The following is a 24722-nucleotide window of genomic DNA, read 5'->3' on the forward strand; positions in this document are numbered from 1 at the left end:
ATTATCTTTCTTCTAATATCCCATCTGCCACCCGGTGGATTTTGTCTATTTTAGTTATTACAAGACTGTTACATGTTTGTGTGTTTTTAACCTTCATTACATAGGCTATATATGAATTTTTCAATGAAAATTGCACTGCAATTCAGCCTCTGGGCTGAACATGATTCTCGAACAAATTACCATCATTATTAACATTACTGTGGATCATCTATTTCACTGAGGAGCACATACGCCCAACGCAACATTCTGACTCCCCCATTCTAAACTGAGGTTCAAGAAAACAACTGCAGCTTCAATTAGCGTTACAATTGTCCTTTGCTACTTGGAGATTGGGAGAGGGTTGGGGGGAATAGAGAGAGAATGATCTGGAAGGCACTGGCTGAAAGGGCAGTGGAAGCGGATTCAATAGGAACTCAAAGGGGAATTGGATAAATATTCAAAAAAGGATCTTTTTTCAAAGTTATAGGGAAAAGCAAAGAAGGGCTGGGGGCAAGGTAGAAGTGAAACTAACTGCATACCCTCTGCTCATTTGTGTTATCAATTTAGCACTTTTGTCTCCCACTTTGTCTCCGAGTATCTGTTTTTCATGCAGTTGTGTTCATATTCTCACCCAATCATTCCCATTTCTTCCCTATATTTTGTGCACCCCATATCTTATTCTGTATTCCCTGGTGATGTGTTTCCCCATTACTGGTACCAGGCCCCTTTCCATCTGTCCTTCATTCCAGCCACCCCAACCACTTATCCTCACTGTCCAATCATTTTCTTTTGCTTGTTTGTTGTCTAGTTCCCTTTCTACAATAATAGACTGTCACAAATTTGATTTGATCTGGCTTGAATGTACTTTAAAATGACTTTCTCATATTCCATTTTGTTCATGTCTGTAGAAGTAGACTCATTAATAATATGTTAAATGTTCTGTTTTTCCAGTAACCGGACCCCTGTCAGAACTGCAGATAGCCTATGTTTGCAGAGAAACCTTACAGGTAGGATCTTGGTGTCTCTTGTATTGTGAACATTAAGTATTTCTTGCCAGCAGCCAGAACAATGCATTGTACTGATATTAAACTGATGTTAGTACTCATTTCAAAAAAGGACAAAACTGACCAGAGCAATTGCAGGCCATTAATCCCATTGTCATTCATTAATATTACTTCATAAATAATTGTAAATAAAGGAATTAATTATTTGGAGCAAATATCAGTGGTCTGACCCTCACTTATGAACATAATGGAAAATCATCTTCCTCTCCCAAGTTGGCAATAACAGCAAGGACTCGGGTTTGTTAGCTTGTCTGGATTATCTATCCATTTTAAAATGAATTTCCCTCCAATTTCCAGTATTCACCTCCAAGGTGAGGCAGTGGAAACCCTGATCAGCCCAAAATGTTTACACTGGATGAGATGCTGATACTGATCCCAAAACTTGAGAGAGTGCAGCAACCAGGACAGTTTGAGAAAAGGGGCGTCTGGGTTGTGAGCTAATGAAGTTTTTAGGATTATAAAGGCCGTAGCAGGGTAGATGTTTTATGATCCCCATGGGAAAACTATAAACCAAAATAACCAAATATGATGAATGTTGATTACCCCCAAATGAAGAAATTTCCAACAAGATGCCACTCTGTGACTTTAAATTAGAACCAACAGAAATCGAGCACAAGTAAAGGCAAATGATTCTTCAAGTAAAAAGATAAATGTTATTTTAAATAGTTGATCCCATAAAGACACGTTTTACATGACCACAAGCACCACACCACTCCCGCACAAATGATTGTCTTTCCAATTTGACCTCTGGTCCTCAATTTTAAGCCCTTGTCACATTCACCGGCAGCTCTTTTTCCATCCAAGATCCCCAGCTACTGTTGACACAGACAAGGCGCGTGCCTGAGAGTCCTCTGTCAGTTGAGGTCACGTCAGACCGAGTAATGTAGTTTTCTAGAATTCCTTTTTGACCAGCCTATCAACAATACCAGTTCACAATCTGATCCTCTGATACAAACTCTCAGCATGCCTGAGCTATACAGGTCACTTTTGGGATTCAATTGCTTTTATTTGGTTGTGCATCTCTTCCCCAAGAGGCACTGGAATTCTATTTTTTCTTGCTTCCAAACTCACCTGAAGTTTGATAACTTGTGTCCTGCTGCAGCACTTCTTTTGTGTGTGCATCTGTGTGCTGATTTACCTTCTGCCTCACACTGTCCTTTTGTGTCTTCCAGCCGCAAAGCTTCTGGACTTAACTTTCCTTCCTGTTGGCACTGCTTCCAGGTCAAGGGACCTAGATCACACAAGAAATAGGAGCAGGGTTAGACCATAGGGCCTGTCGAATTCGATACACATGGATAATCTTGGGTTTCAACTCAATTTCTCACCACTTCCTATTTCCCTTCTTTATCCCAGCCTCAAATAAATTCAACAATGAAGCATCCATGAGCCTCTGGGGTAGAGAATTCCAAAGATTTGCAGTCCTTTGAATGATGTAATTGGCGTCTTATCCTGGGACTGTTTCCCCAGCCAATGGAAACTAGACTACCGAACCAATGGAAATCATCTCTGGGCATCAACCCTGTCAAGCCCCTTTAGAATTTTGTAGGTTTTGATGAGATTGTCTTCAATCTTCTGAAAGCCAAGGAGATGAGCCCTAACTATTTAGCCTCTTACCATAGGACAGTCCTCTCATCCCAGGGACCAATTTAGTATACCTTTGCTATACCGCCTCCCATGCAAGTAGATCCTTTGGTGTCGAGACCAAAATTGCACACGTTATTCCAGATATGGGCTCACGAAAACCCTGTATAATTGCAGCAAAGAATTCTTTATTCTTGTACCCAATCCTCTTGCAATACTTGCCATTTGCCTTCTTAATTGATTGCTGCACCTGCATGCTAAGTTTTTGTGTTCCTTGTATAAGTGCATCCATGTCTCTTTGAACATCAATACTTAAAAAATTTCACACCTTTTAAACAATGTCTGCTTTTCTATTCTTATGACTAAGGTGAGTAACTTGATACTTCCCTACATTATGCTCCGTCAACCATCTTGGTTAACTTGCCTATATCTCTTTGCAGCTTCTCTCTCTACCCTCCCCACAACTTACCTTACTATCTAGTTTGGCATCGTCAGCAAACTTTCATACATTGTTCTCTGTCTTCTTAACCAAGTTTAACCAATATAGATTTTAAATAGAAGAAGCCCCAGCACTGGTCCTTGTTGTACTCCACTATTCAATGCCTGCAAACTTGAAAAAGCCCCATTCATGCTCACTCTCCACTTCTTATCCATTAACCAATCCTCTATCAATGCTAAAGTATTGTCCTCGACTCCATGAACCCTTATCTGTCTTTAATGTTTTGCATGGTACCTTATTGAATGTCTTCTGGTACAATACATCTTCTGGTTCCCTTTCTCAACTACTCCACTAGTTGTATTCTCAAAAAAAACTCGAATAAATTTGTCAAACAGGATTTCCCTTTAGTAAAATCATACAGCACAGAAGAGGCCCTTTGGCCCATTGAGCCTGTAATGACACATTAGAAACACCTGAACTCCCACCTAGTTCCATCTAGTAGCACTTGGCCCATAGCCTTGAACATAATGATTTGCCAAGTGCTCATCCAGATACTTTTTTAAAGGATGTGAGGCAGCCCGTCTCTACCACCCTCCCAGGCAGCGCATTCCAGACTGTCACCACCCTCTGGGTAAAAAGGTTTTTCCCCTCATTCGCCCCCCCCTAAGCCTCTTGCCCCTCATCTTGAACTTATTTCTCCTTGTGACTGACACTTCAACTAAGGGGAACAACTGCTCCTTATCCACTCTGCCCATTTCTCTCATAATCTTGTTTACCTCGATCAGGTCATTCCTCAGTCTTCTCTGCTCCAATGAAAACTACCAAAGCCAATCCAACCTCTCTTCATAACTTAAATGTTCCATCCCAGGCAGCATCCTGGTGAATCTCTTTTGCACCCCCTCCTTCCGATAATGTGGCGACCAGAACTGCACACAGTATACCATGTCATCCACAAACTTAGTAATCCTACCCCCCGCACCCAAGTCATGTTGACTTATTCCAACCATACTATACTTATTCCAATCATACTATACTTTTCTAAGTGCATGATTAAAATGTCCTTAATAAAAGATTCCAGCATTTTCCCAACAGCTGATGTTAGAATAACTGGCCTGTAGTTCCATATTTCTCTTTCCTTCCTTCCTTTGAAACATGGAGGCGGGGGGGGTTCTCCCAAAAATGTTGAATTGGCAGCAAAACTATTCGAGATCGCGCCAGTTCTGACGGGTCAGCTTCTCACCTGAATCTCCACATTCTGTGCAATGCACAGGGCCCAGTCGCAAATCTTATTAAAAACCTGGTGAGGGGGGGGCCCAAACTGTCAAACTCCCATTTGCTGGCCAGCCCGGGACCCTCGAAGTGCCCTGATGCCCAGGCTCCAACTCCCAGCAGGGGCGTCCCCTCCCTCCAGCCCGCCCCAATCGCTGCCCTCCCTTCCATCCCAGACCGATCCCAATGCAGAGTGACAGTGGGACCCCCTACCCCCACTGATCGCACCCAGGCCTGCCCCTTGGCACTGCCTGATGGGGCAGTGCCCCTTGGGCAGTGCTGGGGGCACAGGCTGGCACTGCCAGGGTGCCCATGGCCAGGGGGCACCACTCCCTGCTGCCCGATTGCCCCCCCCCCCCTTCATTCCAGCGGGGCCTCCTACTAGTTCCCCGAATGTGGGGAGCTCGTCTGAGCCCTGCCGGAATTAAGTATTCCTGGCAGGGTGGGAGACTTGGTCGGGACCTGAAAGGTCACAATAATGAACTTATCTACATACTTAAAATAGATTTTAAAAAGATTTAAATTACTTACCTGCCTTCCTGCTGGTTTCCAGCGTGGTCTGGTAGGCGACTGCTCGCTGGCTCTGGGAGGTGTGCATGTGTTCCCCACGCATGTGCAAATCCCCGTTCAAGGCTGCAGACGTGCGTCTCCCGGCCGGACCCACCAGGAAAGTGGCGAGCGCGAATGGGAGAATCATGGCCATGGTGTAACATTTACCAACTTCCAATCTAATGGGACTGTTCCCAAATCTAAGGAATTTTGGAAAACTATAGCCAACATATTTACTATCCCTGCAGTTATCCCTTTTAGAACCCTTGGGTGTAGGACATAAGGTGCTGGGGATTTGTTACATTTTAACCCCTTAAGTTTTACCAATTCTTTTTCTCTGCTGATATGAATTTCCTTAATTTCCTCTCTTTAGCCTCTAGGTTACTGTCTATTTTTGTAATGAAAAGTGTGTCTTCTATGAAAACAGGTGTCAAACATTTGATCAATACCTTTGCCATTTACTCTCCCTCTGATTCTATTGGACCTATATTCACTTCAACTATGGTCTTTCTCTTTATATTATAAAAACTCTGACAATCTGTTTTTATATTTTTGGCTAGTTTACTCTCATTCAATTTTTTCTCTTTTTGTTAATCTTTTTATAGCTCTCTGGCTTGTAAAACACTTAAACTTGCTAATTGTAAGACTTTTTAAATCTAATATTACCTTTAACTTTCTAAGTGAGCCATGGATGGGTCTTTCTCACTGGAAATTTTTTTTAATTGGAATGTTTTTTGTTGAAAATTTTGAATTGTTGAAATGTTTCAAACTGTCCATTTGCTTCCATACTTTTCAATTCTATTTACCCAATTAACCGAAGCCCGTGTTCTCCTCGTACTTACGTAATTGGCTTTAAGTTCATGATTCTTTGGTTGCGATTGGAATATGTCACTTTCAAATTTCACATGAAATTTGGTGGTATTATCGTTACTTCTCAGTGGACCTTTAACTATGACATTATTAATTAATCCTCTTTCATTACACAATGCTAGATCGAAGATAGCTTGTGTTCCCAGGAATGTTTATTTTGTGTTCTTAAGCACCTTGTACCATGTCTCATTAATGGCAATTAAATCTAAATCATTTACTTCTACTTGTGCCATTAGTTCATCTATCTTATTGCAGATGCTTCGTGCGTTCAAATAAATCTTTAATTTCAATTTTTTTTTTACTTCTATTCCCTGCAATGTCCTCACTTGCTGATGTCCAATTTCTGTTAAACTTCCTGTCCCTTCCTGTCCCACTATACTTGTCTTTACCCATACTGCTATACTGCCTTGACCTTTCTCTTTGGATTTCTCTACATCTCTCTTCACCCAATCCCTCCATGCCACCACGATACCCTTGTTAATTTAAAGCCCTGTCCACAGTCCTAGTTGTATGATTGGACACTGGTGCCAGGGTGGTTCAAGTGGAGCCCATCCCAACGGCGTTGCTCACTCTTCACTGATGACTGATCCTGTGCCCCATGAATTGAAACCCCTTCTTCCCACATTGCTCTTTGAGCCATGCATTTATTTCTCTAATCTGCTTGACCCCATTCTGGCTCGGGTAACATCCAGAAATAATTACCTTTTAATGTTCTGCATTTTAATTTTGTCTCTAATGCCTCAAATCCTCTGAGCAGAACATAATTCCAGGTTCAGCCTGTGTCTTTGGTTACCATGTGGACCATGACATCTGGATCCTCCCTTCCCACTCCCAAGTTCCTCTCCAGCCATGAGGGGATGTCCTTTACCGTGATACCAGGCAGGCAGAGCTCCCAGTCATTGATGCAGAGAAGAGTATCTACCCCCCTGACTATGCTGTCTCCTATCACTCTACATTCCTCGCACAATGGCATCCTTTGCTATGGTGCCATGCCCCGTCCATTCACCTTTCAATCCTTCTCTGCATCCACATGGATAGCAAACATCTCATACCTTTTGGACAAAGTCAGGGACTGAGACTCGTCCGTCACTACATGCTGGTTCCGCATGTCTGCCTGACTCTCGGTCACACTCTCCTATCCCTGACCATTGACCAACTCTTAAGGTTCTGCCTAAACTATGAGGTGTGATGCCCTGCAGTGTCCGCAACTTGAACTCCAGCTCAGCAACTCTGAGCCGAAGTTGCCTAAGCTGCAGTCACTTACTGCATATATGATTATCTGGGATTGCAGTGTGTCACCAGCCCTGCCATTTCTGTCTAACCTTATTTATTTAATGAGTCAATTAATTGATGATTTACACAAAGTAATAGAAAGCTGCACTTGCCTAGCTTGGAGGCAAGAAAGAAAACTCTCCAACTACTGGAGGCTAGAAAAAAAAAAGTAGTAAAAGGATAACTCTTTGCTCTTCTGAACCAAATTTCCAACTACGCCTCCATCTATGTCTCACTCAGATGTTGTCTCCTTTCTGTGCATCCCTTAGTGTTTGAAAACCTGTCTGCATATATATATATATATATATAAAATGTATATATATATTGATGAGTCACTAACCAGTTTAGCTTCCCAGGACCAGTATTTCTTATCTAGGACAATCATAATTGATCCCTTTATAATTGATGCAAACTCATAAAAGCCCATTTCAAACATTTTTAAAAATCAATTACAGATTTCAGTAATTACAAGTTTTCCTTACTGTACTGCTTCTGGGTCAAAGATTGTCACAATAGAGACGATACTTCCATTTGTGTGGTAATTGAAAACTGGGGCTATAATTGTAGATACTAATAAATTCAATAAAGATTTCAGACAAGACCTATTTACTCATTGGAATATAGAACTTGCTATTGCAAGGAACGCTTGAGGCAAATAGCATTGATGTATTTAAGGGGAATCTGGATAAACATTTGAGGGAGAAAGAAATTGAAGTTTATGCCTAATAATGGTTTTTGTTCATGGGATGTGGGCATTGCTGGCTTGGTCAGCATTTATTGTGCATCACCCAACTGCCGTTGAGAAGGTGGCGGTGAGCTGTCTTCTTGAACCACTGCAGTCCATATGATGTAGGTACACCCGCAGTGCTGTTCGGGCTTGAGCTCCAGGATTTCGACCCAGCAACAGTGAAGGAATGATAAGTTTGCAGCTCGTCCAATCAGAGGCTGACTAGTGCACCAATCAGTAGCCAACAAAGTGAAACAATCGCCTTTGATTGGGCAAGCTGCAAGGAAAGTTATTTTAAGATGGCCAGAGCATCCATTGAACCAAATTGAACACATTGGAGAGTCCAGGGTTCTTCAGAACCTGTAAAGGGGGTGGTGCTACACATTTTTGTTTCGATGACCCATGGCTGTTTCTGTGTGTGGTTGTGTTTTATTACTTTTGTTGTGCAGTTTTTTTTTGTGTGTACTTGATTACATTAAACTTATTTTGTAGGGTTTGGGCTATTTGCACAGTAAAGGAAAAATGCACCGAGATATAAAGGTAAGGCTAAATGTATTTTAATTGTTGAGCTTTTAAAAGCTGAAGATTTTTTATAAGCTTTTATTGTCAAATCAGACTGTGTACATCTTGTGTTAGATTGAAAATTAGCCATTTGATGGGCTGTATTGCTGAACAACCTACTTGGCTATTAAAAGAACAGCAAAATAATAGTCATTCCCTTGTATATAATGTGTAGAGAATTCATTAGCAGAGGCCTGCAAAAGTTTGACTACCAGCCCTCTTGGAGAAACTATGGTTAAGAAAGTAACCAGCTGAACACTATTTGTTACTTCATTCCTAAAATTGACCTTTCTTTTTTAGGGGGCAAATATTTTGCTGACAGACCATGGTGATGTAAAGTTAGGTGAGTATTAAGACCCAGGATTTGCTATATACATCAAATTTGCATTAGAGGTGTAAAATATTAAGGTTAATGGTGATGTTTATAAGGTACTCAATTCACTATTATTTGTTGCTATTCAGCATAAATTTCCTAACCACCTTGTTGAGGAATAGTGGGGAATAAGATATTAATGAACCAGCATTTAAAATATATGACTGACAATTAGCAATGTTGTATGATGGTATAGATCGCTTGTTGTGTATACCTGGCGTTCCATTGACAGAACACTTGTAAGTCTGAGGAAATTACATGTTTAATTCTTTCCTTACCAACTCTGTCTATGGTGCTGGTCCAGGGTCCCACCTCCATTAATGCATTCTTGCTACCTACCCTGGCTGAAAGCAATCATTTTAGTACAGCTGAGTATCAAATCTGAGATCTCTTTGATCTAGTGACACAATTGTTCGTGCATTTATCACTGAATCATTGAGGAAATTACAAGTGGCTTGTCAGTTCTCGAGTGTAATACAATAGTTTGATGCACAATTGACTGACTGTCAAGTTTCCAAATGTGCCTGGGCTTATTAGAGATACTCGATACAGGAATAAGAAAATTTGGGGTATGCTGATATTCTATCTTCAATGTTTTGGGTAGAATGAGAAGAGGGGAAAAAGAGACTGAAATAGTTGAAGAATCTATTGACATCCAAGGTGTTTTTTTTTGTAGGGGGTTAATATTGCAGGTCCATTTTTAAGAGTGACAACATGGGAATTGTAAAACATCATAGAATGTATTTCAAAGGAGATTTACAGTTTTTCAGTGTGTCAAACGTTTTAAAATTCTTCATTATTGCATAGGTTCTGATTACCAGTTAGAAATTACAATGTACAATCCAAACAGTAAACTATTTGCTGAAAGTTGTGTGACATCATACCACACTGCCCAGATAGCTAGCAAGCTGTTTTGCTATTCAGGTGTGTATACCAGACGAATCACTAGTTCATTCCTCTCTCTGAACCATAGAACCATAGAAAATTACAGCTCAGTAACAGGCCTTTTGGCCCTTCTTGTCTGTGCCGAACCATTTTATGCCTAGTCCCACTGACCTGCACTTGGACCATATCCCTCCACACCCCTCTCATCCATGAACCCGTCCAAGTTTTTCTTAAATGTTAAAACCACTTTATCCGGCAGCTCATTCCACACTCCCACCACTCTCTGCGTGAAGAAGCCCCCCCTAATATTCCCTTTAAACTTTTCTCCTTTCACCCTTAACCCATGCCCTCTGGTTTTTTTCTCCCCTAGCCTCAGTGGAAAAAGCCTGCTTGCATTCACTCTATCTATACCCATCAAAATCTTATACACCTCTATCAAATCTCCCCTCAATCTTCTACGCTCCAGGGAATAAAGTCCCAACCTGTTCAATCTCTCTCTGTAACTCAGCTTCTCAAGTCCCGGCAACATCCTTGTGAACCTTCTCTGCACTCTTTCAATCTTATTTACATCCTTCCTGTAACTAGGTGACCAAAACTGTACACAATACTCCAAATTCGGCCTCACCAATGCCTTATATAACCTTACCATAACACTCCAACTTTTATACTCGATACTCCGATTTATAAAGGCCAATGTACCAAAGGCACTCTTTACGACCCTATCCACCTGTGATGTCACTTTTAGGGAATTCTGTACCTGTATTCCCAGATCCCTCTGATTAGCTCATCACAACCAATAGGGGCTTTACAGTTGGCTAGGATGTCCCTGGCTAAGTGGAAAAGAGTGAACTCTCACAAGATTACGGAAGATTGCACATATAGATGATACAAAACAGGTTTTGCTGAGTTCCTTCACATTAGCTTGATACTGGATTTGGGCATAAGTACAGATAGTGTCTGCTTCAGCTTATTTGGATTCCTCTGTTTAAAATTTAAAACTAACATCAAGTATTCCTAACATGAAAAAAATTGCCAAAGATATTCTTGCTTCTCTTTCTGCCTTGGTAGTCTCCATATCCATGCAATTCCTATGACTAAGAGCAAACGTAGACAACCTGCTTCAAGGTTTTTATCAATAGATCTTTTAACAGCTGCTGGAAGATACAGGAGTGGTCTGGTCACAACTCCCCCTAATATTTTTCTCCTATTCAGGTGGAGGGTATGACTTGGATTGGACGCTTCCACCTTTTTACTGTCCCTTTTCCCATAATTTATTACAAAGATCTCTGATTTGCATGGAAATGGATGTAATTATCTAAAGTAATGAAAAAATGCTGGAATCTGTCTATTAATATGGAATTTGACTTCTTCACCATGTGGAATTTGACGTGCTCACCAGTGTGGGCAAATTAAAAGGAATGTGGTTGTGGGGGTTAGTATGGTTAGGAGAATAGATTCTGCTCTCTGCAGCCATGACGAAGGATTCCAAAGGTTGTGTTGCCCACCGGGTGCTAGAGTTGAGGATATCTACTCGTGATTGGATATCTTGGAGGGAGGGGAAGGCTCCATTTGCCATGGTCCATGTAGGAATCAAATGCATGTGAAACTAGGGATGAGGTCTGCTGGGAGTATGAGGAGCTAGGGTCCAAATTGAAATGCAGAACTTCATTGAAATCTCTTGGTTGTCACCTGAACTATGTGCAAATTGGAATAGGGCCTAACAGATTAGAAGGATAAATGCTTGATTGTAGGAGTGGTCTGGGAGACAGCAGCTTTGATTGGGCACTGGTACCGGTTCTGTGAAAAGAGGAAGCTGTTTTTTGGACAAGCTCCATTTAAACCAGGGTGGAACCAGTATTCTGGTGAATCGAATGACTAGGGTGTTAAACTAATGAGGGTGGAGTGATGGGAGGATTCAGGAAAGGGTAAATTGAGAGTTAGAGAAAAGTTAATGCTGCGAGGTCGAGAATTGAGTAAAAATAAGCAGTGTGGGCGAGGAAGGGATAGAGAGCTTAAAAAAGGTACCAGGACATTGGTGACTAAAGTGGCATCAGGGAAAAAAAATAGGAAAAAAAGTTAAATCTGATAGCAATATATCTAACTGTGTAAAGCATTTGCAACAAAAATAAATGAATTAATGGCACCAAAACAAATTGGCTGGTCTAATAGCAGTTACAGAGACATGGTTGCAGAGTGACCAAAGTTAGGAACTAAATAGTCCAGCACACTTCACATTTAAAAGAGATGGAAAAGATTCTCCCTGTGTCTACATGGGTTTCCTCTGGATGCTCCAGTTTCCTCCCACGGTCCAAAGATGCGCAGGTTAGGTGGATTGGCCATGATCAATGCGCGGGGTTATGGGGTTAGGGCAGGGGATTGGGCCTAAGTAGGGTGCTCTTTCAGAGAGTCGATGCAGACTTGATGGGCCAAATGTCCTCTTCTGCACTTGTAGGGATTCGATGATTCTGTGTAGGGGTGGGTGGGATTGGATTATAAGCAGTCGAGAGCAAAGAATCTTATCTTGGAACATCAAGATGTAGAATCAGTTTGGGTTGGAGTTCAGAAACAACAAGGGGCAGAAAACATTGGGAGCAGCTTATAAGCCCCATAAATAGTTGTGGTATCGTGCAGAGTATAAATGTGGAAAGGTGTTTGCAACAAGGGTAACACAGAGATCAAGGGGGACTATAATCTTCATATCGACTGAACGAACCAAATTTTGGGGGGGCGGGGGGCGGTGGGGGTGTGGGTACTATTTAAGTTCATAGAATGTATTCAAGATAGTTTTCAAGATCAGTTTGTAGGACCCAACTAGGGAACAGACTATTTCAGATCTTGTGTTGTGCAATGAAACATGGTTAATTATTAGCCTTATTGTCAAAGTGTATCTCGGAAGTGACCATAATATGTTTTTATATTGCTTTTGATAGTGATTGAAACAAAGTCTTAAATTGAACACTGCAACCGTATGTAGGTATTATGCAAGTTGGCTAAGGTAAATGGGAAACTAGATTAAAAGATCTCATGATAGATGAGCAGTAGCAAAACATTTTTAAAAATCATAATTTGCAACAAATATAAATTCCCTTAAGGAATAAAAACCTTGTGAGAAAAGTGGTCCATCTATGGAAGTTAATATAGTACTACCTTACATTAAAGGAAGAGGCTTATATAGTTGCCCAAAAAAAGTAAGAAATGTGACTATTTGGGAGGTTTTAAAATTCAACGAAAGAAGTCCAAGCAATTGGTAAAGAAAATAAAATATGGCAGTCAACTAGAAAGATACATGAAATCCGATTGTGAACGTTTCTACAGGCATTTAGAATAAATTAGCAAAAGTATACATCAGTCCTTTTAAAGACGGGCAAAATAATGGTAAATAAGGAAATAGCAGAGATAGTAAACAAATACTTTATATCTTCAGTGGCAGACACAAAACATTTTATAGTGGGGAACCAAGGATATGGTGAAAATGAAGAGCTTTAAGATATTAGTAAAGGAATAGGCCTGGAAAAATTAACAGGGTTAAAAGTACCCTAGTTATAAAAGGTAGCTACAGAGGTGGTGGGTGCATTGGTTTTCATTGGAATTCCCTAGATTTTAGAATGCTACCTTGCAATCTGCAGGGACACAAAAAGGTTGGTACTGCCAAATCTAGAGCCCCCTAGTTATCCAGACGTGCACAGGGTAAAATAAAGCAGAAAAAGAAAGCTTTATAACAGTCACAAAAGGCTTAATACCACAGCCTATAGAAAGTATAGAGGTGAAGTAAAAAAGGTAATTGGGAAAGCAAAGCAAGGATATGAAAAAATGTTTTACCAGTACATTCCGAGCAAGAGGATAATTAAGGATGGGATAGGGCCCATCAGAGAGGTAAAGGGTGACTTGTATGTTGATGCAAAAGATGTGGACAGGGTTCTGAATGAGTACTTTGTCTCTGTCTTCACAAAACAGAGGAGTGATGCAGACATTCTTGTCAAGGAAGAGAATGTGAAATATTTGTTACAGTAAGCATTATGAGAGAGGAAATACTGGAGGGACTGACATCCTTGAAGGTGGATAAATAACCAGGGCCAGATGGATTGTACCCCAGGCTGTTGAAAGGAAGTACCAGAGGATCGGAGGTCTGCGAGCACTGTACCATAAAAGGGTGTGAGAGATGGGCCAGAGGATTATCAGTCGGTCAGTCTGGACAAATTATTGGAATCAGTTCTGAGAGGCAGGATAAACTGTCACTAAGGCACAGATTGATCAGGGATATGGTCAACATATTATTGGGGGAAGATCATGTTTACTAGCAATCAATTTTTTTGAGGAAGTAACATGGAGGATTAATGAGGGTAGTACAGTGGATGTTGTCTATATGAATTTCAGTAAGGCATTTGACAAAATCCCACCTGACAGACTAATCAGAAAAGTGAAATCCCATGGGATAGAGGGAAAATGGTGAGTTGGATCAGTGACAGGAAACAAAGGGTAATGGATGTTTTTATGAATGGAAAGTGGTTTCCAGTTATGTTCCACGGGGCTATGTTGGGGCCGTAACTGTTTGTTATATATATTAATGATTTGGACATAAATGTGGGAAGCATGATTGGAAAATTTACAGATGACAAGAAAATTGGTCTTGTATTTGATAGTGAAGGGGTTAACTGTTGTCTCCAGACTGATATCAATGGTTTGGTTGAGTGGGTGAAAAAATGGCAAAGGGAATTCAATCTGGAGAGTGTGAAGTAATGCATTTGGGGAGGGCAAACAAAGCTAGGGAATATAGAGTAAAAAAAGAGGATATTAAGAGGGATAGAAAAAGTGAAACACCTCGGGGCCCTATTTTACCATTTTCATTCGAAGTGATAGGCCAACTTGAAACTGGGAGTGTTTCAGATCTGACTTTTCGACCCGTTCTCAGGCGCCCCCATACGCACTCTGCCTGAAAAAATAGCAGCGATTCTGAATTGTGCTGTAGAAGCAGGGCTTAATGTGCCCGAAATACTGCAGCTCTGATCGGCGCCTACAACTGCGCATGCGCAGAAAACAAAAAGGAGAACGCTCCCCTGCCACATCGCTCCCGGTGCGGATAATGCCTCCCCCTGGCTCCCACAGACATTGCTGCACCCCCCACAACATTACTGTCCCCCTTTTATACCCCCCCACTACCCAGACTGATCACAGCCCCCTGCCCCCCCCACACGATCTCTTACACAGTGACAGCGGACCCTCCCTTCCCCCCACCAACCGATCTCTCACGCAGTGGCAGCAGACCCCCACCCCACAACCGATCGTGCGCAGAGTGGCAGCAGACACAAATGCATTAAATGCAAATGCATTTAAACTGATGTTGCGCCCATTTTGGGCGCGGTCCCGACGGTGGCCATTTGCGGCTCTCGGTAAAGGGGGAACCAGTGTGGAGGCGGGCATGGATCGCGCTGCTTGCCTCACACCTGACTTTACCAAGTTTCATGCCAAAAATGGGCGCAACTTGATGGTAAAATCAGGCCCCTTGTGTCCACAGATCCTTGAAGGTAGCAGGACAGGTTGGCAAGGTGGTAAATAAAGAATATGGAGTATGTTCCTTTATTGGACAAGGTATAGAACACAAAAGCAGGGATGGAATGATGCAACTGTACAAAACGCTGGTTGGGCTATAGCTGGCATTTTGTGTTCAGTTCTGGTCACCGCATTACAAGAAGAACATCATTGTTCTGGAGAGAGCACAGGAGATTTATAAGAATGTTGCCGTGGCTTGAAAATTGCAGCTATGAGGAAAAACTGGATAGGCGGGGGTTATTTTCCTTGGAACAGAAGAGGATGAGGGGTGACCTAATTGAGGTGCACAAAATTGAGGGGTCTAGATAGGGTAAACGGGAAAGACCTGTTTCCCCTAGCTGAGGGGTCAATTACTAGAGGGCATAGATTTAAGGTGATTAGCAGAAGGATTAGAGGGGGCATGAAGAAAGGGATTAAAATGATTGACTTTTTTTTCCTTTGGCCAGCACATACACAGTGGGCTGAATGGCGTCTCTCTGTGATGTAACTTATCTATGGTTCTAGGTTGGACCTTTTATTCATTAGAGTTTAGAAGAATGTAAGGTGAACTTAAAGATCCTGAGGGAACTTGGTAGGGTAGATGCTGAGAGGATGTTTTCTCTCATGGGGGAAACTAGAACTAGATAGCATTATTTAAAGGTGAGGACAATTTTTAAGATGGAGAGGAGGAGGAATTTCTTCTCTAAGGCTTTGGTTAGTCTTTGGAATTCTCTTCCACAGAGAGTAGTGGGGCTAAATCGTTGAATAATTTTTGATCTATAAGGGAATTGAAGGTTATCAGGGCAGGCAGGAAACTGGGGTAAGGTCATAATCAGGTCAGCCATGACTGGCAGAATAGACAGACAAGTGACAGATGGAATTTAATAGAAAGAACTGTGAGGTGATGCATTTTGAGAGAAGGAACAGGGAAAGGCAAGACTTGATGTCACAGGTTCTAAAGAGTGTGCATGGATGGAGGGACCTGGGAGTGTATTTGCATTGAATTTTGGAGGTGGCAGGACAAATTGAGAGAGGATATGTTGAGTAAAGCATGTGGGATCTTAGATTTCATGAATAGAGATATTGGGCCAGATTCTCCGACCTTGCCTGCGGCTGGGATTTTCCCATCCTGCTTCCGTGAACAGAGATTTGGCTGGGTGCCAAATTCTTCGATTTCACTGTTGCAGGAGTGTGGTGTGAATGAGTACAAAAGCAGGAAAGTTATGCCGAACTTTTATAAAATTCTGGTTAAGTCACAACTCTAGCAGTTCTGGTTGATACACTTTGGGAAGGATGAGAGGGGCCGGAAGAGACTGCAGAGGAGATTTGCTGGAATGGCTCCAGGAATGAGGGACTTTTTGTCAGGTTGAAGAAGCTGAGGTTGTTTTCCTTGGAGCAGAGGAGAGATCTGGTGTAGGTGTGCAAGATTATGACTGGTTTAGCTAAGGAAGCAAATAAAAACTGTTCCCTTAGCCGATGGTATAAGGACTAGGGAACACAGGTTTAAGATTTTGGCTGAGATGCAGGGGAGATGTGAGAAATAACTTTTTAATGCACCCAATGACTTTTAACTACGAGTGTAGTGGAAGCAGTTATAATCAATGATCTCAAAAGGAAATTTGATTGGCACTTGAATAAATTTGCAAGGCTACAGGTACACTGAGGAGGGAGGTGGGACTGACTGGATTGCCCCTCAAAGTTATCAGGCACTCTGAGCTGTGCTGTTATGACTCTATATTCAAGATAGACATTGATAAATTTTTGGATACTAAGGAAATCGAGGGATATGTGGATAGTTTGGAAAGGCGGAGTTGAGATACAAGTTCAGCCATGGTCTAACTAAATGGCAGAGCAGGTTCAAAGACTTGAATGGCATACTGTTCTATTTCCTTCCTCCTAAATTGATGAGTGCAATTCCTAAAACACTCTGAAACCCAGATGGACTAGAAAATTAAAGTTTAGAATTTGCAGTTGTAATGATTGTAAAACTGTCATCCGTAGCAGTTGTTGCTGTGTACAACTGACTGCAACTTCTGGCATCTGCGTGTACACAGTTAAATGTGGAGATTTGGAATTGACCATCAGTGATATCCTGCTGCTCAATATGGTGTGCTGTTGCAGTCTCTACAGATGAAAACAATGCAATCGCTGATTCGATGTGAACTATGACTATTTATATTACTCTTGCTGACGGCAAAATGTTGAGCCTTATTGAATGAGGTGTATGTACAGCATACTAAATCAAACATACTGCTGAACAACGTCTCTTACCCTGAAAATATGTTTTTAAAGTGTGAAGTGTCATTCCCTCAATATAGCATTTAAAAATTGCAACTTTAAAAATATTTTTAATGCTTGTTTTAATATTTTAGCTTCTTTAACCCCATGCCATGTTCCAGTCTTAGTTTCTCTTTCTATGCAATGACTAAAATGTGAATTATTTGTTCTGCCTTTTACTTAGTTTTGCTATTTGTGAGAATTCAGTCTAATTGGCTGATCGGCCTGTTTTGGACACTGTCGTTCCCCAATAGATGGCGCCAAATTCAAATGACATCAGAATAAAAGAAATATATTTTTTGGAGCTGTTTAATCGCTTCTCGGCCTTTTGGCTAAGATCAAGTGTAGTTATGCGGATGCTGCACTTGGTAGTGACCATTGGGTTGCATTTAAGCTTCATATGTTTCATATGAAGCAATTTTTAAAAGCGGTATCTCGGCCTTTTGGCTAAGATGCAAATGAGATCAAGCCTGGGGGGGGTGGAGACGTCCGCCTACTCCAATCAGCTTGGCTCATGTAGATCAGGCCCAATGATTTGGTAGCTTTTGCTACCAAATAAACCTGTTGGACTTTAACCTGGTGTTAAACTTCTTACTGTGATCAGGCCCAAGACAGGGTAGAGGATTGCATGCCCTGTCTTGTCAGCCTGGATCAGAAATGTCTCAACTTGTTGAGACTCTGAATTGGACTTGATTTGATTGAATTGGAAAAGTATTTTAAAAAATCTTTATGGGAGGTGTTTAGAGGTCAATGTTGGGCGTCCATCTATTTACCACTGATCTGAAAATCCAGGCCAATAATTTGATTTAGTCACAGTGGCCCTGATCAATACTTATTGGAAAGCAGCAAGTTGAAGTTGATGTACTTTGATTTTGCCTTTCAGCTGACTTTGGTGTTGCAGCAAAAATAACTGCTACTATAGCCAAAAGGAAGTCCTTCATTGGAACCCCATACTGGTAATAAAATCATTTGTACCTAGTATTTATGTGCACTTAAAGTCATTGGTCCCAGTCTGTCATTGCATGTTGTAGGAATAAAGATGGTGAGGTTGTACAAATCCTAAAGTGAGATGGTTGAATAATATCCATTTTAGTGTTAATTAACACTCAGAAGTTGTACGTAATTTGAACTGTTACAACATAATCTTATGCCCCCAGTCCACCTTTAATACAAAGGCATTACCTCCAATTGTCAATGCTGTATTGTGATCTATAAGTTATAGAGTCATTTATAGCACAGAAGGAGGGCCGTTCAGCCCATTGAGGCAACACTGGTTCTATGGAGTAGTCCACCCAGTCCTGCTTCCCTGCTTAAAAGCAAAATATTGCGGCTGCAGGGTCATGACGAAGGGTGATCCAGACTCGAAACGTTGGCTTCATTCTCTCTCCACAGATGCTGTCAGACCTGCAGAGGTTTTCCAGCATTTTCTGTTTTTGTTCCACTTCCCTGCTTGATCCCCAAAATTGCAAGTTTATTTCCTTCAAGTAGCCATCCAATTTCCTTTTGAAATCATAGATTATTTCCACTTCGACTACCTTCATGGGCAATGAGTTCCAGGTTGTTGCCACTCACGGTCGGTCCCCCTGCATCTCTTCCCCAAAACCTTTAATATATGTCCCCTAGTTCTTGTACCATCAATTAATGGGAGCAGCTTTTCTTTGTCTACCTGACTAAACCGGTATTAATTTTGCACACTTTGACCTCAATCTCCCCTCAATCCCCTTTGCTCCAAAGGAAAGAACCCCAACCTTTCCAATCTAATGAGTCCCTGAAACTATTCTGGTAAGTCTCTGCTACATCCTGTCCAGAACCTTCATATTTTGCGTAAAACGTGGTGACCAGATCTGGATGCAGTAGTCTAGCTGGGAACTAAGTTTTATAAAAAGGTTCAGCATAACTTCCCTACTTTTGTATCCTATTGTCACAAACTATGAAGCCCAAGATCCCATATGCTTTGTTAACTACTCTCTCTATGTCCTGCCACCTTCAAAGATTGATGCATATGCACTGCCCACATGCCTCTGTTCCTGTGCACTTTAGAATCGTGCCATTAAGCCTATAGAGAGGTATTCCTTCTGCCAAAATGCATCACCTCACACTTCTCAGTATTATAAGCCATCTTCCACGTGTCTGCTCGTTCTGCTAACCTATCTCTGTCTTGCTGCAGGCAATTCATCCCCCCCCCCCCCCCCCCCCCCCCCCCTTCAGTGTTTCCCACTCCTTCAGGTTTGGTGTCACAGAAAATTTTGAAATTTTGTTCCATATCCAAGTAATTTAAATATAGCAAAAAGAGCACTGACCCTTCAAACTGAAGAACAAGCATTTTGTCATTGCTGTCTGTCCTTAAGCCAAGTTTTATCCAATTGAACACTAACCCTCTTATTCTGTAGGAATTGTTTTTAAAATCGGCCTTTTATGTGGTACCTTGTCAAATGCTTTATTAAAATCCATGGACAAAATTTTTGTTACTTCATTAAAAATTGTATTAGACTAGGCACAATCTTCCTTTTACAGATCCATTCCATGCTCCTGACTTCTAATAAATCAGTTATTGCATCTTTGTGTTCTCTTGAAGTTTACCTTTGCAGAAATGTTTGTCCACCAAGTATATGGAACTAAACTGGCGTACTTAAAATGCTACATCACTTGTACTGCAGTCATGGATATTTGTGCACAACCAGTCATTCCAAGTGAAAAATTATGGAGCACAAATGTTAAACTTAATTTATAATTTCATCCAGAATTGAAATCCTTTGTCCAATATTCAAAATTGATCAGGCCCAACAAATTAATAGGTTAAATGTATCATGCCTAAGATTACTCTTTAATCTACAGTAAATGTGCAAAAAGTGCACACAAGAAGCTACAAATATTGTGGAATTCCTCAAAACATTTTAGTGGAAAACGATCCTACTCAATAGATGATGGTTAAGAATAATTAACAATATTTAATTTACTTTTATAAACTGGTTGAGCTATCCATGGATAATGTACTGTGAATAAATCAGGTTATATGTTTGTAACTTAGTTGAACAAATATCAGTTATTTTATGTTGCATTTTTGAGTACCTTCAAAATAAATTTCACAACCCACTAATTTGTAATAATTGCTCCTTTCGCAGAGTTTTCATTCACTATGGTAGTATGCACATTACTAAAAATATATGAAGAAGTAACTTGATAACTGACTCTCAACCAGTAAATTATTTATGTTGTTGAAATCTGAAATCTATTTTTTTTTTGAGTCTTGAGGGCAATATTTACTTTTATAGGATGGCCCCAGAAGTTGCTGCAGTGGAGAAGAATGGTGGATACAACCAACTCTGTGATATTTGGGCAGTTGGAATTACTGCAATCGAACTGGCAGAGCTGCAGCCTCCAATGTTTGATTTGCATCCCATGAGGTATTTTAATTTTCAGATCATTGGTAATTATATGGAAATGATGAGCCCCTTGAGCTGCTGACGTTTTCTTTTAAGTTTTCAGGTCTTGCACTGTGGTCCTGGAACAAACATAAAACTACTGATAGGAGCTGTTCTGTTGTCATAATGCATGTAAAACACCAGGAAATAAATGTCCAGATTCTTTAGCAGAAAAGGATGGAAATATCACTTTCTGCTCTATTACATTGCCCTTTCTCAGAACCATGATAAGGTTTCTTTGTTCCCACCTTCTACCCCTCAGCCTCCACATTTAATAAATCGTCCTCTGCCATTTCTGGCACCTCCAACATGATACCTTCACCCAAATCTCTTTTCCCCCTTTCCTCCCCTTTCAACTGTCTGAAGGGGCCTTTCCTTCTCACATCCAGGTCCATTCTTCAATTCCCCCAACACCTGGTCTCCCTCCCCATGGCACATTTCATTGCAAGTGAAGGAGATGTAACATCTGCCCTTTCACCTTTTTTATCCTCCAGGGTCGAGACCACAAGCTCTGGGATACCCTCCCTGTATCTCCCTGCCTCACTACATCACTATCCCCTGTTAAGACACTCTTTTAAAACCTACCTCCCACTAAGCTTTTGGTCACCTGACCTGATTCTCTGGCTTCCCCATGGCGTTTTTCTCGATGATGGGAGGTGGCTTACTATTGGCCACTGGTGGGATCTTTGATTCTGCTGGGAATTCCTATAATTCCACCTCTCACCGCCAGAAAACATTTGCTGTTGGCAGGATCAGAAGACCCCACCAGTGTGAAGAGCTGGGAGATCACGCCCATCATTTTATTTGTGTCTCAACGTCGTACTTTGTGTGATGTCCCTGTAAAGTGTCTTGGATCATTTCATTATGTTAAAGACACTATATACATGTAAGTTGTTAAATCACTTCTGCTTTTCACCCTATTGCAGACTTTCATTCTTTTCTCTCCTCTCCCTCCCTCAGCACTTGCTTAAAGCATGTTATATCTGTAACGTTTTCCAGTTCTGAGAAAAGGTCACTGCCCTGAACTGTGTGTTTTTGTTTCTTTCTCCACAAATGTTGTCAGACCTGCTGAGTGCTTCTGACATTTTCTGTTTATAAACCTATTTTGGTTGTTGGCTAAAAGACAAATGTTGACCATCACACTGGGAAAATGCCTCTACTGCTCTTAGAATACTGCCTCAGGATCTTTTGCATCGACTGAGAGGGCTGAGTTCAATATCTCATCTGAAGGTAGCATTTCTGAAATGTGCATCACGCCCTCAGGGCAGTGTTGATGTTCCAGCCTAGTGTTATGTGGTCAAGTCTATGGAGTGGGCCTTCAACCTATAATCTTCTGCTTCCAAGGAGGGACTGCTCCCACTGAACTGCACTGATACTTAAATCAACAATAAAACTGACACATGATCCTTGTGTATTTCTACTCCTGTGTCCACCAGGTTAAATAACAATAGATCTCGTACTGACTCCCCTAATCAACACCTAATTGGTTGAATCGAGTTTGTTCTCAATTTCCGCTACTTTCAAACTTAGTAGCCTTGTGCAGCATGTAAAAATATTATGCAGTATTGGGAGAGGATTTATTTATAACTGATTTTATACGAATATTTTGCCCTGTTTTCTTTGCTCTAATTTCTTCAAGATTTCCACAAAGGTGTCAGCCTCGGTTAAGCGGTAGCACTTTTGTCTCTGAGTTAGTAAATCATGGGTTCATGTCCCACCCAGAGGCTAGTCTCACATAATCTAGGCTGGCACTTCAGTCCTTAGGGAGTGCTGCACTGTTGGAGGTGCTATCTTTCAGTTGAGATGTTAAACTGAGACCCTCAAGTAAGCATAGTGTGAATGCTGGCATGGGCTGGGTGAGCTAAATGGTCTGTTTCTGTGCTTTATACCCTATGTAATGGTAAAATGTGAAAAAAACAGTAAGGCAGTTAGTTTTATCCTGGAAAATAATTATTGTTCAAACACTGTAGATAAAACATTATCTGGTCATTTATCACCATGTAGTTTGTGGGACCTTGTGCAAATTGGCAGCAAATTTCCCGACATTACAGCAGGATTTCATTCACTCAAGTGTTTCGGAATGTCCCATGGTACTATAATAATGCAAGTTTGTTCATTTCATTACTTTTTCTCTCTCGGAGCCCCATCTCCATTTTGGAGCTGATAGAGCATTGAAAAAGATGGCCTAAAGTTTAAAACTAGATCCGCAGGCTGTTCTTTTTTTAGCCAATCCAACCCAGAAACAATAAGATTCATGTGATTGTCAACCTTTTATTCATGTGATTGTCAAATTTCAACAGTGACTACTGTTTTTGGTCGATAAATTACTTTTGTTACAGCACCAATAAGATGGTTGCATCCAAAATAACTTGTATGTAATTTTTCTAATTCCTCATGGAGAGACAAGAGGAAAATGCACAAAATTAGTTCTATTTTTAGTTCAAGAAACTGGAATCGGGTCAAGTAACATAATGAATTGGAAAAATGGCTACAAAATCAAAGGCACTGGGAGGACTTGAGGGAAGTTTCTTAGCTGGCAAATTGGAAGTGGTGTCCTGCAGGAATCTCTGCTAGGACCACAGTTGTTTCACAAATATATGATTTGAATGCAAAAATTGGAGGTGTGAGGTCAAACTTTGTAGATAATACCAAAGTGAGGGATAAAGCTAATAATGCAGAGGATGGCACCAAAGTAAATGCATGATGAATGGCAAATAAAATTCAGTGGAGCAAGTTGAGGTGGTCATTTGGTAGGAGGCTATTTATTCCTTCAAAAGCAAGAAACTAATTGATGTAGAAGAGCTGGTAAAACAGATATATAAATAGTTAAGTTGAAAAGGCTATAAAGACTGCATGCAGAGGATGGGGCTTCTGGAGTGATTGATACAACAGCAAGTAATGTTGAATTTTATATGGAACCTTGATTGGGCCACATTTGGAGCACTGCACAATATGGAGCTGTGGTCTCCATACTGCAAAAAGGATTTTGCACTGACGAAAGTATGGAGAAAGGAATTACAAGGGTGTTCTCGGAATTGAGAGGATGCAACAATCTGGAAAGATTGAACAAGTTGGGGCTGTTTTGTTTGATGAGTAGACTTAAGACCTGAAATTCAGTTGGATTCATGTAGAGAAACTGTCTCCACTTGATGGATAACTCCAGAAAAAGCGGCATAAATACAGCCGCAAACAGATTGACTAAAGAGTGGTGAGAATATGATACACTTCGCCGCATATAGTGCTGAAGGAAATCGCATTTGTGCACTTATGAAAGACTTGATGCATTCCTAAGAGATAAGGGAATTAAGGAATACAGGGGTGGGATTCATGTATGTAAACAATAGATATGCTAGATGGGCTAAATGGCCTGTTTTTGGTTATAGATTCTGTATAGCAAACACCGTTTGAGGATCAACTTTGAATCTTGATTTTGTTTTGCATATTACATTATTGTGACTCATGTCTCTACTCATAGGGCTTTGTTCTTGATGAGCAAAAGTGGATTTCAACCCCCTAAGTTGAAAGACAAAGTGAAATGGTGAGTATATGCACTTTTTGTACCAGTTCACGTTTATGGCAAATCGGTGCTAAGGAACGAGTTGAAATTAATCTAAATTTAATTCACATGGTAAATATGAATGAAGAAGGCAGTGGCTGCTTTGCTCCACCCCATTCGGCACAACGCTGGGTGGCACAGTAGTTAGCACTGCTGCCTCACAGCACCAGGGACCCGGGTTCAATTCCTGGCTTGGGTCACTGTCTGTGCGAAGTTTGCACGTCTCCTCGTGCCTGCGTGGGTTTCCTCCCACAGTCCAAAAGATGTGCTGTTTAGGTGCATTGGCCATGCTAAATTTTCCCTCTGTGTACCTGAACAGGTGCTGAACTGTGGCGACTAGGGGATTTTCAGTCATTTCATTGCACTGTTAAT

General features: G+C 41.1%; 1 protein-coding gene across 2 annotated transcripts in view; it reads left to right on the top strand.

Moving 5' to 3' along the window:
• The window catches only part of map4k5 (mitogen-activated protein kinase kinase kinase kinase 5), a 157773-nt gene that overhangs the window by 69619 nt on the left and 63432 nt on the right, over positions 1–24722 (top strand). For both annotated transcript variants that reach the window (XM_078233958.1, XM_078233956.1), the window contains exons 5-10: positions 931–986; positions 8243–8290; positions 8612–8654; positions 18256–18328; positions 20645–20776; positions 24270–24332. In XM_078233958.1, coding sequence (XP_078090084.1) covers positions 931–986; positions 8243–8290; positions 8612–8654; positions 18256–18328; positions 20645–20776; positions 24270–24332 — 415 coding nt within the window. The remainder of the gene's footprint in view (positions 1–930; positions 987–8242; positions 8291–8611; positions 8655–18255; positions 18329–20644; positions 20777–24269; positions 24333–24722) is intronic.

The sequence above is a fragment of the Mustelus asterias genome, chromosome 18, assembly GCF_964213995.1.
Source record: "Mustelus asterias chromosome 18, sMusAst1.hap1.1, whole genome shotgun sequence".
Lineage (NCBI taxonomy): Eukaryota > Metazoa > Chordata > Chondrichthyes > Carcharhiniformes > Triakidae > Mustelus > Mustelus asterias.